General features: G+C 42.9%; 1 protein-coding gene across 2 annotated transcripts in view; it reads right to left on the bottom strand.

The window, feature by feature from the left end:
- KIAA1549 (KIAA1549 ortholog) overlaps positions 1-16,206 on the bottom strand; it is a 143,952-nt gene that overhangs the window by 55,552 nt on the left and 72,194 nt on the right. For both annotated transcript variants that reach the window (XM_059074850.2, XM_067042056.1), the window contains exons 8-10: positions 15,727-15,875; positions 8,141-8,318; positions 4,723-4,907 (exon numbers count right to left, since the gene is read on the bottom strand). In XM_059074850.2, coding sequence (XP_058930833.1) covers positions 4,723-4,907; positions 8,141-8,318; positions 15,727-15,875 — 512 coding nt within the window. The remainder of the gene's footprint in view (positions 1-4,722; positions 4,908-8,140; positions 8,319-15,726; positions 15,876-16,206) is intronic.

The raw sequence follows: 16,206 nt of genomic DNA, 5'->3' as shown, positions 1-16,206 counted from the left end.
AGGCACACGGGCTTCAGTAGTTTTGGCACGTGGGCTCAGTCATTGTGGCTCGCGGGCTCTAGAGCATAGGCTCAGTAGTTGTGGCACCCGGGCTCAGTAGTTGTGGTATGTTGGCTTCAGTAGTTGTGGCTGGTGGGCTCGAGAGCGCAGGCTCAGTAGTTGTGGCATACGGGCTTAGTTGCTCCGCAGCATGTGGGATCCTCGCAGATCAGGGCTCGAACCCGTGTCCCCTGCCTTGGCAGGCGGATTCTTAACCACTGTGCCACCAGGGAAGCCCCCCGACTAATATCTTTAAATACGTTCATTAGATCCCTGACTTGTCTCAGGATGGGTGAGTCACCTCCTTCTATAACAATAGAAATTTTTTTGCTTACACACAAAAGCCGTCTACACAGAAGGAAAAAATTAGAGAAAACACTGTCCTCCTCACTTATGGAATTGGCTCCTTTTGTTTCATCCTTATTTTCTGGAACATTTTTTCTAGTTTTTCCGAGTCTTAAAAAAAATCTAGAGTTAAGTTTGGCTGTATTGTGCCTCCAGCCTCCACATGCAGAATAAGTGTCAATCAGCATTTTATAAGAGAGTCACAATTCATTAGTGCCTTCAATATTCCCATTAGGACGCAGGTTTTCTGAGGAAAGACGGCTCTTTTGTTCCTTCTTTCTTTAATATATCACAGAAGGGACAGACCCCGGTGTCTGTATCTCATCGGAATACGTCGCTGACAAGTTAGGGTGGGCTGGTAGAGCAGGTCAGCCAAGTAACAGGACAGACGCCTGATGAATTTTAAAACATGTAAAAGCCATAAATATAATGCGACCCAGATGGAACACGACAGAGTGAAGTCCCCGGTACTCGGGTCAGCCTGAACCCCTGGGAAGGAGCAGTTAAGATGACAAGAGAATCCACAGAGCAAATCCCCAAAGTGGCTGAATAAAAATGTGCAGCCTTGGGCTTCCCTGGTGGCGCAGTGGTTGAGAATCCGCCTGCCGATGCAGGGAACACGGGTTCGTGCCCGGGTCCGGGAAGATCCCACATGCCGCGGAGCGGCTGGGCCCGTGAGCCATGGCCGCTGTGCCTGCGCGTCCGGAGCCTGTGCTCCGCAACGGGAGAGGCCCCAACAGTGAGAGGCCCACGTACCAAAAAAAAAAAAAAAAAAAAAATGTGCAGCCTTGAAGAGAGAGCCATTGTTTAAGCATTTGCCATTTGATGGGTGTGGTATGTGAAAAGTCCCTACAGCCACCAGGCTGCTTCCATTCAGGAGGTGAAGACAAGGCGAAACTATGGCCATCTGCCCAGCACGGGGCCACCAGTCACCCTGAGGTCTCGGAGGTGGCGAGCAGTCCCCCCAGATTCTCCCGCCTCCCAGGCCGCAGCAAATCACGTGGGTGCGCTGAAAGCACCAACGCTTTAGGTGTTACCAGGATCCTTGCGGAGGGGGAGGAGATGAACTCGGCTCAGATGAAAGAAACGCTCTTGGAGCCTCCCTTCAACCCGTTGAGCCCTTTAAGTGGCGGTTCCAAACACACACACCCCCCCCAAGACCCCCCTCAGTGGCTCCCAGGGCCTACAGCATCACCTCCGCCCCCTGACGGGTTCCATAAACTCCTCCAGGAATGGCTCTTGCCTACTTCTGTGGCCTCGGCTTTGGCTGTGCCCTTCCATCCTTCCTGCCTGGGCCCACTTTACCTCCGCAACCTCCAGACGCAGGGGTGGCTGCCCCTTGCCTGGGCTCCCTCAGCGCCCTGGACAGACTTACGCCGCTGCGTGTCAGTTTTTAGCTGCTTGTCCTTCTCCCTTATGAAAGCCCTCAAAGGCAGGGATCGCGTGTTATCCGTGCTTGTCACCCAGCCCAGCCCTGCCTGGCTGGGAGCAAATGCTCGGCGTTTGGTGAATGAACGTGCGGTGGCTGAGGCAGCTCCATCTGGCTGCCCGGAGCGCCAGCAGGCTAGGAACCAGGGTCCTAGGCCAACCAGGGGGTGTGGACTGTCCCCGGCAGAAGGAACAAGTTTCCACAGGGCCGGCAGCATCTAGCCAATGCCATTCATGTCTTTAAATAGAACCTCAACAGGGCGGGGCGGGTCCAAGCTGCAATTTTACTGGGAGCAGTAAAAAAGTGACGCCTTTGGGCTACAGATTAAAGGGAATACAGATAAAAGAAAGACTGGGGTTAGGGGTTTTTTTCTTTATCATTAGAAATTGTAAAAGACCCTGCTTCAGAATAAGACAGAACGGCCTCGCTCATCATATTTCAAAACTAATCTACTCCCAGACAATATGAAGAGGTTTCCTTCTGGTTACAAGAAGAAGGGGGTGTGGATTTTGGGTCAGCAGATTTATTGTTTCCAGATGTCTGCAGCTCTGGGATTTGCTAAAAGATTTCAGAGAGTAGTGGTGAAGCGTCGTCAGGGGGCGGGGTGAGCAGAGCGTAGAGAGAAAACACAGAGCCGCACAGGAAGGAAAAAGAGCTCTCGCGGTCACAGGGAAGACAGCATCTTTGCAAAGTGCCCCAAGGAATAGGCTGGAGGCCCTTCACTATTGCCAGATAATCTTAGAAGAAACGCTTATGAAGTAGAGATATTTGTTTTTAAACTAAATAGAAATCATCATTTTCTCACTATAACAACATGACGAGATCTTTATGGTGAGTGCCTTTGCCAGCAAAACAAAGACCCTGCTACGCTCCACACAGGGTCAGAAAACACCTGTTCTCTCAGGGAGTCCTCCATGCAGAAGGCCTTTCCTGCAAAGATGCTGTAAAAGGGAATGCACAAATCCAGGCAGCACCTGAAGAAAAGGGACTCCAAAGGCTTCAAGTTCTATTGGAAACTGTCCATTTTGATGTACGGCAACATCTGGGACGTGAGACTCTTTCGGAAGTAGAAGTGGCAGAAGGCGAAAGCTGGCGGAATAGTCTGCCGTGAGCTCAAGGGATGCTGTCCTCTGATAGTTTACTGAAGTAACAGACAATGGATGGGCTTCCACGGGAGTGTTTATGTTAGGAAGCACGGCACATTACTGACCTAAATATATAACCATCTACACTGGTTAAATCTCTCTCTGTAACAACACTCTTTCACCAGAACAAAAGCATTTCCAAACCTACTGCTGATCTCACTACGATGAAATTCACACTGTGAATCATTTAGTAGAGTAAGGACTTTTTTCCAGGTTTTTTCCGTGCTATTCACCAGTCTAACAACAAAACGACCTTAGCAGACTATGTAAATAATAAATGAAGATAGGTAATAAATACAACCTTAGTAGAAACTGCTTCCAAAATACTGGGTAACCATAAGCTTGCAATTTAATCAAGAGTTGGCATTTCTTATTTAATTTGTAAGAAAAAGAATGCTCTTTATTTACTTTTACAAACAAAATGAATTTTAAAATAATACTCATTTTTTTCATCCATCAGGTCTAGGTTGATAATGTGCAGAATTTTTTTATACCCAGAAAATCAGAGTAAAATTAAAAGGTTAATAGGGCGATCCTTTATTTCTTGTTCTTCTGCCTCGGGCTTGCTTTTTCTTAGCAAACTTTCAGAGTCGAGTGAGTCCTCTAAATGTGTGAGACCCATAGTGGGTACATGTTAATAACCAGAGTCCGTGACCACCACTTCCCACGCCCCGGGTGTGGCCGACCTGCCTGATGAGCTCAATGTTTATACCTAATGAGCTCTTCTCTTACTTGGCATGTTCTTGCTCACCAGGGGAGCTGGATACTGACCAAGAGGCTATGTCTTCACTCTGAAATTGGTATGTGACAAATACTGCAGAAACTGTCGAAACCTAAGTGTGACAAGGGAACTGCTATTACCATAAAAACTAAATTGAATACCTTGGAAAGACATGGAAAAGGAGCTGCTAAAAAAAAAAAAGGAAAAAGAAACTGCTGTCAAATTAGGTGTAGGAGAATTAACTCTAAAAGACTGCAGAGTAGGGTGGGAGGGGGGATACTGAAAAAAATCTAGAAAATTTTGTACTCAGGTTGCTTTGCTCTTCCCTAAGGAAACCCAAACTGGAAACTGCAGCTGATGCCTTATGTGTGTTGTTTCTTCACGAGAAAGACCACACAGAATTCCTTTTGGTGGACTAATACTCCAAATTTTTTTTAAAGATTGTCAAATAAAGACTAATTTTATATATATATATACGAATGTATGTGTGTATGTATGTGTGTGTGTGTGTGTGTATATATATATATAAATATATAAAGTTAAGATGTTTAAGGCATGTATTACCATTTTTTAATGATTATGTGGTTTTGATCAAGGTGGACAAGTAGGCTTGCAATGTGGTGGATGGAAAATAAAGGAGCCGGCCAGCACAGTTGCGTATGAAAGAAATAGATACACAGATCAAAGAAAATCTCCCTTGGCTCTTGTTCTCTGAAAATATCCAGGGTTAAAATAGATCAGAATTCATCCACGGAATGGATGTGATCTTCTAACTGAACATCTCAAAAATAAAATCACAGTGGAACTCAAGAGCCCACAGCATTGCTAAGCCTTTACACGGCTTCATTTTCTGGGCATGTATTTAATACTACGGAAGACCTGGGTTTCTAAGCAAGCATGGAGGCAAAGGGACACCAACACTAAAGCCAAAAGATTTCCTGACCAGCTCTCGCCCCTGTCCTTCCGTACCAGGAGCCTGACCTGCCCTACCCCAGTCCCCAAGATGCTCACGTGAACGCGGGGGGCAGGGGTCTGTCCCTTACCTTCTGACGCTGCTGAATGTTGGCCACGGTGTCCGGCTGAAAGTCCAATTTGTCCGTGCGGCAGAGTTTCCAGTAGAGGATGATAACAATCACCATCACCACCAGCACTGGCACGACCACGCCCACAATGACCCAGAGGTTGCTGCTCCGGGACTCAGGGGACGGCCTCTTCACCCTGTCCACAGCTGCAGATGAGGAAGAAAGGCCTCTCAGTGAGTCCTCTGCACTCCTTTCCTGGACAGCCCTTCCGGGCAGTAAATGTGCCCTCTTCCATGAGAAACCCCGCGAGTCCCTGTCATTTCAGCTCAAGACAACTGGGGAGAGGCTGTGGTCTCCTGAGGACACGGAACAGGACCCAGTAAACAAACACAACACATGCCACCTACAATACAGTAGGGATCACAGGAACATAAATGACGTGTCTCAAGGAACATGGCTAATTCAATGGCAAAGCGAGGTTTATTCCACGTCTCCTGATGTCCAGTTGATTCTGCCAGGTTCCCTCCCTAAATTCTCACTGCAGGAATGTTGCCATACCGAAAACCAGAAGTCCCAGTAAGCAGTCTATGAGCACCGCCTTCATCTCCTTACCCAGATCTCTCTCCCTCAACCCTTCAATTAAAACATGACTTTTAACTGAAGCTACTAAACCAGTTGTCAATTTTAAAATTACATTAAATCAACTTACTTATTTTGAATCCTCCACTCCCCAACCTCCCCACCCCCTCCACTCATGGCCTTGGACGATCGTGCTTCAATTACGCTGTCCTCCTTAATTTCCTTCACCAGCTCCTCTCCCTAACCCGGCCTCCCAGTTCTGGGCCCTCATCCTCTTCAGTCCGTACTCATCCTCTCGCAAGATTCAGCTCTTCTTAAAACTGCTTCCCTGGTCCTTTTAAAGCTCAGGTTCCAATCACCAGACTCTGAAAACCAAAATGCCCCCTTTCCCTGCCCAACTCTCTCATGCGTTAGGGCCACTTCACAACGACCTCTCCATGACCACACTAGATTCCCCTTGTCGAAGTTCTTTTGTCCTTGGTTGTCTTGGCCTTGTAAATGGTACCTCGCTACTCTTTTACAATGCATTTTATTATATAAATGTATCATCCTGATATACTGTACTACTTCGCTCATTAATATGGTCAGGACTCTAAGCCTTGTCTCTTCAAATATAGATCAGTCTTCCTGGGCAGGGACTAACTTTTACACTCTTTTCATATCCTATAATGGTTAACACGTGCTACGGGATCAGAATGTTTTTACTCAAAGATGTAACAATAGGGCTTCCCTGGTGGCGCAGTGGTTGAGAATCCGCCTGCCGATGCAGGAGACACGGGTTCGTGCCCCGGTCCGGGAAGATCCCACATGCCGCGGAGCAACTAAGCCCGTGAGCCATGGCCGCTAGGCCTGCGCGTCCGGAGCCTGTGCTCCGCAACGGGAGAGGCCACAGCAGTGAGAGGCCCGCATACCGCAAAAAAAAAAAAAAAAAAAAAAAAAAAAAAAAAAAAAGATGTAACAATAAAAAGATGCTTAGTGCTGGTTTAAGTTTGGGTTTAGGCCCCTTAGAGAGTGACCAGGGAGGGGAGCAAGCCCTTTCAAGCACAAGCACTATGAAAGAAGCACAAATCACAAAGCAAAGACTATGCGGGAAATGGAGAACGTGGCAAAGTGTTAAAATTTTGCATTTTTTAATTTGACCTGAATATAGTTTGTATATGTAGTTGATTTTTGTTTTTTTGTTTTTGTTTTTGTTTTCAGTACGCGGGCCTCTCACTGTTGTGGCCTCTCCCGTTGCGGAGCACAGGCTCCGGACGCACAGACTCAGCGGCCGTGGCTCACGGGCCCAGCCGCTCCGCGGCACGTGGGATCTTCCCGGACCGGGGCACGAACCCGCGTCCCCTGCATCGGCAGGCGGACTCTCAACCACTGCGCCACCAGGGAAGCCCTATGTAGTTCATTTTGCATGAAAACAGCTGACAATATAGGACTGACACAACCAAACTGAGGAGCCGAGACAACTGGGTACTCTTCTTAGTTCTAACCTAGTAAAACCCTGTGACTCGTCAAAACGAGGGCCTGACATCAAGTCCGCAGCTGTTTTGGGGCTGGCCCTGGTGTTGGCTTAGGCTCCCAATCTCAGGACTATTGGTTTTCAGCACGAAACGGAGGCAAGAGGAGTGTAAGAGCAGATGAAAGTAGTCTTGAAAGGTGCCCAGAGCCTACTGCAAGGAATCTTTTCTAAAAAGGGAAGTGCTTAACTGGAGTGGGGCACTTCTCCAACAATCAGAAATGTCATATATGAAGAAACACACGTAAGTGCTTCATTATTTTTTTTCTCACTGCTTTGAAATAGAACACACTAATATACAATCATATCTCAAACACACAAACACAAAGCACCAATGGTTAGTTGCTTCAACTCTCCCATCATCACCTATAAAACGGAGAAAGTGTGCCCATAGCCCTCATCCTGGTTAGTTTCCAGGGTCAAGTATAGCTCTTACAAAGGACATTCCATCATGGAGGATAATTTCAAAGCTGTCATTTGTTAAAAACTGCCTTCATCGCCCAAGTTTTTCGGGAGTTCTTCAGCACCCTCTGATGCTAAATTCCTTCCAAACATTTAGTTATCCCTTTACTGTTGGGAAGCAAGTTTCTCTGAGCTCTTACAAGGATTGCTCCCAGGATTATAAAGGAAAAACACCCACATTGAAACAGTAGTCTGATTCATAAAGGTATATTTAGAGAAATACACTCTTCCATGCCTCTCCTTTTCTGAATTTGAAATACCCCAAATCTGTGAGTTGGGGAAAAACGGCACTGAGAGTAGCCATTGCCAGGGGGGCAGGGGTCCAGACTCTTCCAACAATAATAAAGAAATTCCAAAATACCTCTTTCTAAATTATGAGTGATGTGAGGACAGGGTGGGAGAGAAACAGGATTGGAAAGGGTAAGAATCAAGGACTTCTTTGTGTTAGAAGACCCAGAAGGAAGCCAGTAAATGCAGGGGGCACCTCCCAGCTTCCTGTGTGATTCACCGTCCCCACCAACATTCAAAGTATGACATGTAAGATTTTGGAATATATACAGAGAAAACACATTATTTTACCTAAGACAAAAAATTTTTTTAAATAGTACAGGAGGAGGGGAAAATTATTAAAGTTAACTCAAGCTACTAAAACTCACTATAACACTCTGAATATAAAATGCTGGGTAGGAAAAAGAACAGCGAATGCTACAACTGCGTGCAATCAAAATAAAGAAGGTCTTGGCAAATTAAATTTTAATGACTGACCTCTTGTATCTACTGTGCGCACATAAGAATGCTTTACATTCAGAGTTTATTGTCAGAAAAAGACTGGCTTTTGACCCCAGCACAGCACAGATGACTGTGAGGGGCCACACCTCACGCACTTACGTTGGGCGACAGCTCCTTGAATTCGGTAACCCAAGATGATGGCTGCTCTCTGGATATCTATCTTGTTAATCAGATCTGAAGACTTGACTGCACTGAGTCTTTCTCCATCTTGATCCTCCACAAAGTAGATGAGCTGCACGGGATTATCATCTCCCTCGAGCCTTGACACATTTACCACCTGAAAGATAACAGAAACTATTAGCATTTTAGAAGCTCATGTTTCCAGATGCCCTTTCTTGGGGCACTCAATCTTGACTGTGTTACTCAGGATTGATTCCTATCCCTAATAAGGTCATTACACCATTCCAGATTCCAGAATGCCCAAGACGTTCTCTTGATGATAAGAAGAACAGTCAAAATGAAAGTTCCTTTGTGCAGAATAACAAACGTGCTTTGTCTTGCTCGAAGTCTTCTCTGAGACTAAGGGGCAAGCAGGGTACACAGAACATACCAAGTCCAGCCTAGAATAGCCATCAACCAGCTCCAACAGGTCATGGGAGGGCACTGTTGTCCTCCCAGCATCAACCATAATGGTTAGGTACATCCCTGGTTCTCTGAAACTATTGATGGTTCTAGCCAATCCTTTCTCAAATCTATTAGCATTTTCTCCCTGTTCTTCTAGGGCAGGGTTTCTCAACCTTAGTACTATTGCCATTTTTGATCCAGATAATTCTTTGATGCGAGGGACTATCCCAAGTATAGTAGAATGTTTAGCAGCATCTCTGCCCTCTACTCCCGCAAGGCCGGTAGCAACAGACATGCCCTTCCTCACCAGTTATGACAACCAAAACTGTCTCCAGACATTGCCAAATGTAACCTGGGGGGGGGGGCAAAGTCATCCCCAGTTGAGAACAACTGCTCTTAAAATAATAAATATCATAAATTCTTTAATATCCCACTCTCAAAAAGGGGTAGATCATCGAGGCAGGAATCAATAAGGAAACAGCAGATCTGAACAATGCTATAGACCAAATGAACCTAACAAACATATAGAACATTCTATCCAGTAGCAACACAATACACATTCTTCTCACATGCACATGGAACATTTTCTAGGACAGATCATATGTTAGGCCACAAAACAAGTCTCAACAATTCCAAAAAGATAGAAATTATATCAAGTATCTTTTCTGACCACAACGGTATGAAACTAGAATCAATAATAGGAGGAAAGCAGGCTTCCCTGGTGGCGCAGTGGTTGAGAGTCCACCTGCTAATGCAGGGGACACGGGTTCGTGCCCTGGTCCGGGAAGATCCCACATGCCGCAGAGCGGCTGGGCCCGTGAGCCATGGCCACTGAACCTGCGCGTCCAGAGCCTGTGCTCCGCAACAGGAGAGGCCACAACAGTGAGAGGCCCGCGTACCGCAAAAAAAAAAAAAAAAAAAAAAAGGAGGAAAGCTGGAAAATTCACCAATACTTGGAAATTAAACAACACACTCCTGAACAACCAGTGAACCAAAAAAAAAAAAAAAAAAAAGGGAAATTTTTTAAATATCTTGAGACAAATTAAAATGGAAACACAACATATCAGAACTTACAGGATGCAGCAAAAGCACTTACAAGAGGAAAGTTTACAGCTATAAATGAAATCAAGAAAAAATAAGGATCTCAAATAAATAACCTAACATTACACCTCAAGAAACTAGAAAAAGAAGAACAAACTTAGCCCAAAGTTAGCAGAAGGGAGGAAATAATAAAGACTAGCATGGAAATAAATGAAATAGAGAATAGGAAAACAATAGAAGAGATTAACAAAACTAAGAGTTGGTTTTTTGAAAAGATAAACAAAATTGACAATTTAGCTAGACTAACCAATAAAAAGAGATAGGACTCAAAAACTATAAATGATAGAGAAGACATTACATCAGATACCACAGAAATACAAAGGATGAAATGAGACTACTATGAACATTACATACCAACAAATTTGACAACCTAGAAGAAATAGATTAATTCCTAGCCATATACACCCTACCAAGACTGTATCATGATGAAATAGGAAATCTGAACAGACCAATAATGAGTAAGGAAATTAAATCAGTAATCAAAAACTTCCCAGCAAAGAAAAGCCCAGGACCAGATGGTTTCACTGATGAATTCTACCAAACATTTAAAGAATTAATGCCAATCCTCAAAATTTTCCTAAAAATTGAAGAGGTGGAAACACTTTCAAATTCATTTTACGACACTAACATTACCTTAATACCAAAGCCAGGTAAAGACACTATAAAAAAAAGAAAACTACAGGCCAATATCTCTAAGGAATACAGATGCAAAAATTCTCAACAAAACATTAGTAAATCAAATTCAACAGTATATTATAAGGATCACATACCATGATCAAGTGAGATTCAACAACATATGCAAATCAATAAATGTTACACCACATTAATAAATGAAAGATAAAAACCACATGATCATATCAATAGATGCAAAAAAAGCTTTTGACAAAATTCAACATCCATTCATGATAAAAACTTTCAACAAACTGAGTATAGAAGGAACATACCTCTAAATAGAAAAGGCCATATATGACAAACCCACAGCTAACATTGTACTCAATGGTGAAAGGTTGGAAGCTTTTCCTTTATGATCAGGAATAAGATGAGACTGTCCACTCTCACTATTCCTATTCAACACATTACTAGAAATCCTAGCCAGAGCAATCAGGCAAGAAAAAGAAATAAAAGGTATCAAAATTGAAAAGGAAGAAGTAAAACCATCTCTGTTTGCAGATGACATGATCCTATATATAGAAAACCCTAAAGACTCCATCAAAAAACTATCAGAATGAATAAGTGAATTCAGTAAAGTTGCAGGATATAAAATAAACATACAGAAATCAGTTGTATTTCTATACACTAACAACAAAGTATCTGAAAAAGAAACAGTCCCACTCACAATAACCTCAAAAAAAATAAACTATTTAGAAATAAATTTAACCAAGGAGGTAAAGATCTGTATACTGAAATCTATTTTTTTTACAGAATAAACAATCCTAATATTCATATGGAACCACTAAAGACCCTGGTGACTAAGGAGCCAAGAATACTCAACGGGGAAAAGATAGTCTCTTCAATAAATGTTGTTGGGAAAACTAGATATTCACATCCAAAAGAATGAAATTGGACACCATCTTACAAAAATTAACTCCAAATGGAAACACCTAAAACCATAAAACTCCTACAAGAAAACATACGGCAAAAGCTCCTTGACATTCGTCTTGGCAATAATTTTTTGGATAAGACACCGAAAGCACAAGCAACAAAGCAAAAATAAACAAATGGGACTACATCAAACTAAAAAGCTTCTGTACAGCAAAAGAAACAATCAACAAAATGACGAGGCAACCTACGAAATGGGAGAAAATATTTATAAATCATTATTTGATGAGGGGTTAATATCCAAAATATATTAAGGAACTCATATAACTCAATAGCAAAAAAAAAAAAAAAAAAATCTGAGTAACATATGGATGGGCATAGGATCTGAACAGACATTTTTCCAAAGTTACAGAAATGGCCAACAGGTACATGAAAAGGTACTCAACATCACTAATCATCAGGGAAATGAAAATCAAAACCACAGTGAGATATCACCTCCCACCTGTTAGAATGGCTATTAGCAAAAGGACAGGAGATAAGTGGTGGTGAGGATGTAGAGAAAAGTGAACCCTCATGCACTGTTACTGGAAATGTAAACTGGTACAGCCACTATGGAAAATAGTATGGAGGTTCCTCAAAAATTTTAAACTAGAACTAGCATATGGACCAAAAATTCCACTTCTGGGATTTCCAAAGGAAATGAAATCACTATCTTGGAAAGGTATCTGCACCCCATGTTCACTGTAGCATTATTGACAACAGGCAGGACATGGAAAAAACCTAACTGTCCATCTATGGACAAATGGAGAAAGAAAATGTGATATAATACATGATACATACCCACATGTACACACACAATGGAATATTATTCATCCATAAAAAAGAAGAAAATCCTGTCATTTGCAACTACATAGGATGAACCTTGAAGGCATCATGCTAAGTGAAAAAAGTCCAACAGAGAAAGACAAATACTGTATGATCTCACACATATGTGGAATCTAAAAAAGCCAAACTCAAAGAAAGAGTGTATTGGTGGTTGCCAGGGGTAGAGAGTAAGGGAAATGGATGATGGTGGTCAAAGGGGGTACACTTCCAGCCATAAAATTCTGGGGATCTAAAGTACAGCATGGTGACTATAGTTAACAATACTGTATTGCATACTTGAAATCTGCTAAGAGAGTAGATCTTAAAAGTTCTCACCACACACACACACACACACAAAAAAGATACTATGTGAGCGATGGATAAGTTATCTTACTGTGCTAAGCATTTCACAATATATACATATATCAAATCATCACACTGTACACTTTAAACTTACACAATGTTATGTCAATTACATCACAATCAAGCTGGAAAAAATTTCATAAATTCATAACCTGCTGGGTCAAACTACTCTGATTTGTCCCAAAATTTATATTCCTCTGGTGTTAACAGTGAAGTACTCTTACATTAGTACTTTAGAATCTAGTACACTCGATATATCACTGTTTTGCATAAATATAGCTTTCTATTTTGTTGCTATTTCTCTTAGTAATATGCAACAACTTTATGGCCCCTTTTAGACTGCAGCAAAATGGTGGACTGATGTTCTGAGAGAAAGATCAACGATAACTCCAAGCCCTCTATTTTGTACAAGTATTTTGAATGTTTGGTCTCTACATTTGCCATTGGCAAAATGCAGCTGCTACTTTTCTAGCCACATGTACAGAACTGTAATGGTGCCCTGTGCTCTGGACACAGCTGCTGGCCTCCTTCTTGACACCACTGGAAACTTTTGGCAAATCAACTATTTCATGATTTCATTGTGAATGCCTACTTCCAGATCATGTATAAAGATCCTTAACACAGGTCCAAACTCTCATCCCTGGAGAATCTGTCCTTTACAACTCTATATCTTGTTAACGGCTCACCTGTCCAGCCCTCTGTTTGCTGTTTCTAGGCTAGTTCCTTGACCACTTCTGCTCCCTAACCACCTACTTCTTTCCCTGGAACTGTGCTGCAGTGCTTAATTTTTATTAGCCTTCAGAATGGAATACTATAAAGGGCTACTGAAAAGCAATAGATTATATCCACCTGTCCCTCTACCTACATGCCTATTTATTCCATTTTAAAGTTCTGATAAGTTTTAGAAATGCTTCTTCTTGCAGAAACCATATACCCAAATAGCCAGTGATAGCCACCTTGAGTAAAGATTCTAGGGACCTCCCTGATGGTTCAGTGGCTACGACTCCACGCTCCCAAAGCAGGGGGCTCGGGTTAGATCCCTGGTCAGGGAACTAGATCCTACATGCCGCAACTAAGACTCAACACAGCCAAATAAATAAATATATATATTTTTTAATTCCATAAGCTTCTCCAATCTGAAAGTAACAGTCACTAAAATCTAATCCCAGCATCCTTTCTGGATGACTTCTTATCAGATTCATATCTAGAATCCATAAAACCATGGTATAATGGAGTCATCATTTGGGGCAACATTTTCAATTTCATTTTTAAAAATATTTTCTGATTAAAATCATGTGTTCAAAAAAAAAAAATCATGTGTTCACTATACAAACTATATGCTCATTGAAGAAGTTTTGAAAAACATGAAAAGTAACTATAAAGAATAAAACAAAAATCACCTGAAATTCCATCAAACAAAGAAAATCATTGTAAGCATTTTGGCATATTTCCTCCTGTTATTTTTTTCATGATTTGTATATTAATATTTGGATATACTGCACACATTCTTTTGTAGCCTCTCTTCACTTGAGCTTTTTTCTATATTCCCTCACTAATTAAAAAAAAAAAGATAATGGGATTTTCCAACATATAAAGATTTCACTACAATTTTTTTGCCCATTCTCCAATTGCTGGACATTTAGGTTTTTCCAATACTTTCACTTTTACACACTATGTTTTTTGGGGGTTTTTTTTGTGGTACGCGGGCCTCTCACTGTTGTGGCCTCTCCCATTGCGGAGCACAGGCTCCGGACGCACAGGCTCAGCGGCCATGGCTCACGGGCCCAGCCGCTCCGCGGCATGTGGGATCCTCCCGGACCGGGGCACGAACCCGTGTCCCCCGCATCGGCAGGCGGATTCTCAACCACTGCGCCACCAGGGAATTCTCAACCACTGCGCCGCTACACATTATGTTTTGATGAAGAGTCCTGTACTGTTGTACATGAATTCTTATCTATATCTTCGTACTTGGTCGTCCTAAAGGGGAAGAGACGTAGGGCACGGTTTCTAAGCGATCCATCAGATGGCACCGTTAGTCTGGGATGGTTTGGTTAACTTCCATGAATCCCACATTTCTATCTCGGGGAACTTGTAGATCTAATCAAGCATCTCATTCTGTAGTTTTATGGTACTCTATAACTGTTTTATGTGCATAAATTAACCTCCACCCAGACCTTGAGCTCTGTGAAGCCAGAGCTGCTAAATAAAGCAAGGCTTTTATAATTCGTTTTCATTTTTATTCTTAGTTTTATAGTTGTTTAATACTGCTCTCAATTTTTTTAATGAGTTTTTAAATCTCCCTATATTCGACTGCATCCGGCACAGGAACTATTTTAGAATCCTAACAACCACCTTTCTGGGAGGCAAAATAAAGAGCAACACTTACAGGGGAAAACTTGGTAAAAGGGTTGAGGGATGATGATGATGTCAGCTCTCCACAAAGAGCCCAGCTGCCCTACCCAGTGTCAGCTTCACATCTCTCTCTCTAAAGCCTCTAGACCACCAACCTCCCCACCCCTGCACACCAGGGTTTCACCCTGGCTTCCTGTCGCTGAAACGCCATAGCTCTAAAGATCCCCTTTTCCTAGCTCTACAAGTCAGCATTTGGTAAAGAAAAAAAATCCAAAACAACGTAATTCACATGGAGATGGGAAGAAATTACAGCCCAACCTCCGGCGCTCTCTGAGTGTGGTGTGCATTTTTAAAGGGGTCACTTTGGGATTCCAATGAATCTGTCATTTGTAACTTTCTGCCAGTTTACCTAGTGAAGGCCATTTGGGTAACGTGAGACGAGCAGGGCTGGCAGGAGGCAGAGAGGACAGAGTGCGAGAATAGAGGGCAGAACATTTTCCTCTTTCCGGCCTCTCAAGGTCTCTTCCAGCTGAATGATTTGTCTCTATGACGCTATCAATAATGCTTGCCATTCCATAAAACTGACTACATTTTTGGTAATTAAAAAACCACTCTTCGAAAAATCAGATCGTCCAATGGTACGGCAACCCACTTATATATTCTTTTGCTGTGGTCCCCACAAGGCCATTTACTGTACGGACCCTTACTAAGGACTCGGGAAACATCTGTCTAGACTCCAGTGGAACTGAAATGCTGACACATTCAGTGTCTGCCTACGATAGCAATCAGTCTATTTAGCAGCATTTTCTCCTGGCATTCTCCATTTGCATGAAAATACAGCCCATTTTTAGACGGCTCTCTCTCTCCTTCCCTCCCCACTCCTTTGGCCTCCTTCTTCTTACCTGTACCATGCTGTTCCCAGCAGCGATGGTAGCCCTTCTCCACATCCGCCTTCTGGTGGACACTTCGCTGAGCAGCTGGGCCAGTTTGCGCTCCATCTCAGCTTGAAACACTTCATTCTGGAGCTGCTTCTCGACAACACCCAGGAGGACTACGTTTAAGGTGAAATACACACAGGCCCCCAAACAAGTTGGCAGTGGAGAGAAAAGTACGTGTGCACAAGAGAAATTAACACAGGATTACTATAAAATGCCAGTTCCCAGAGAGGAGACATTAAAAGGGGAAAGAGGCAAGCTGAATGGGGTGCGGGAGAGTCCAGGGAGGGTAGCCCACGGGTCTTATCTCTAAAGTTTAGGAAGACCGGTGGCCAGAAGTCCCAGGAGCTCAGCAATGCAGGAGCTTTGGAGCTCAGGACTCCTACACAAGATCAAACGTTTTGTCTGCGCTTATTGCAAAATTTTTGGAAATGGTTTGAGTTCATG

The sequence above is a fragment of the Kogia breviceps genome, chromosome 9 (genome assembly GCF_026419965.1).
Source record: "Kogia breviceps isolate mKogBre1 chromosome 9, mKogBre1 haplotype 1, whole genome shotgun sequence".
NCBI classification, from domain to species: Eukaryota; Metazoa; Chordata; class Mammalia; order Artiodactyla; family Physeteridae; genus Kogia; species Kogia breviceps.
Note: the sequence above shows the minus strand (reverse complement) of the source record. Positions and strands in the feature narration are given on the sequence as shown.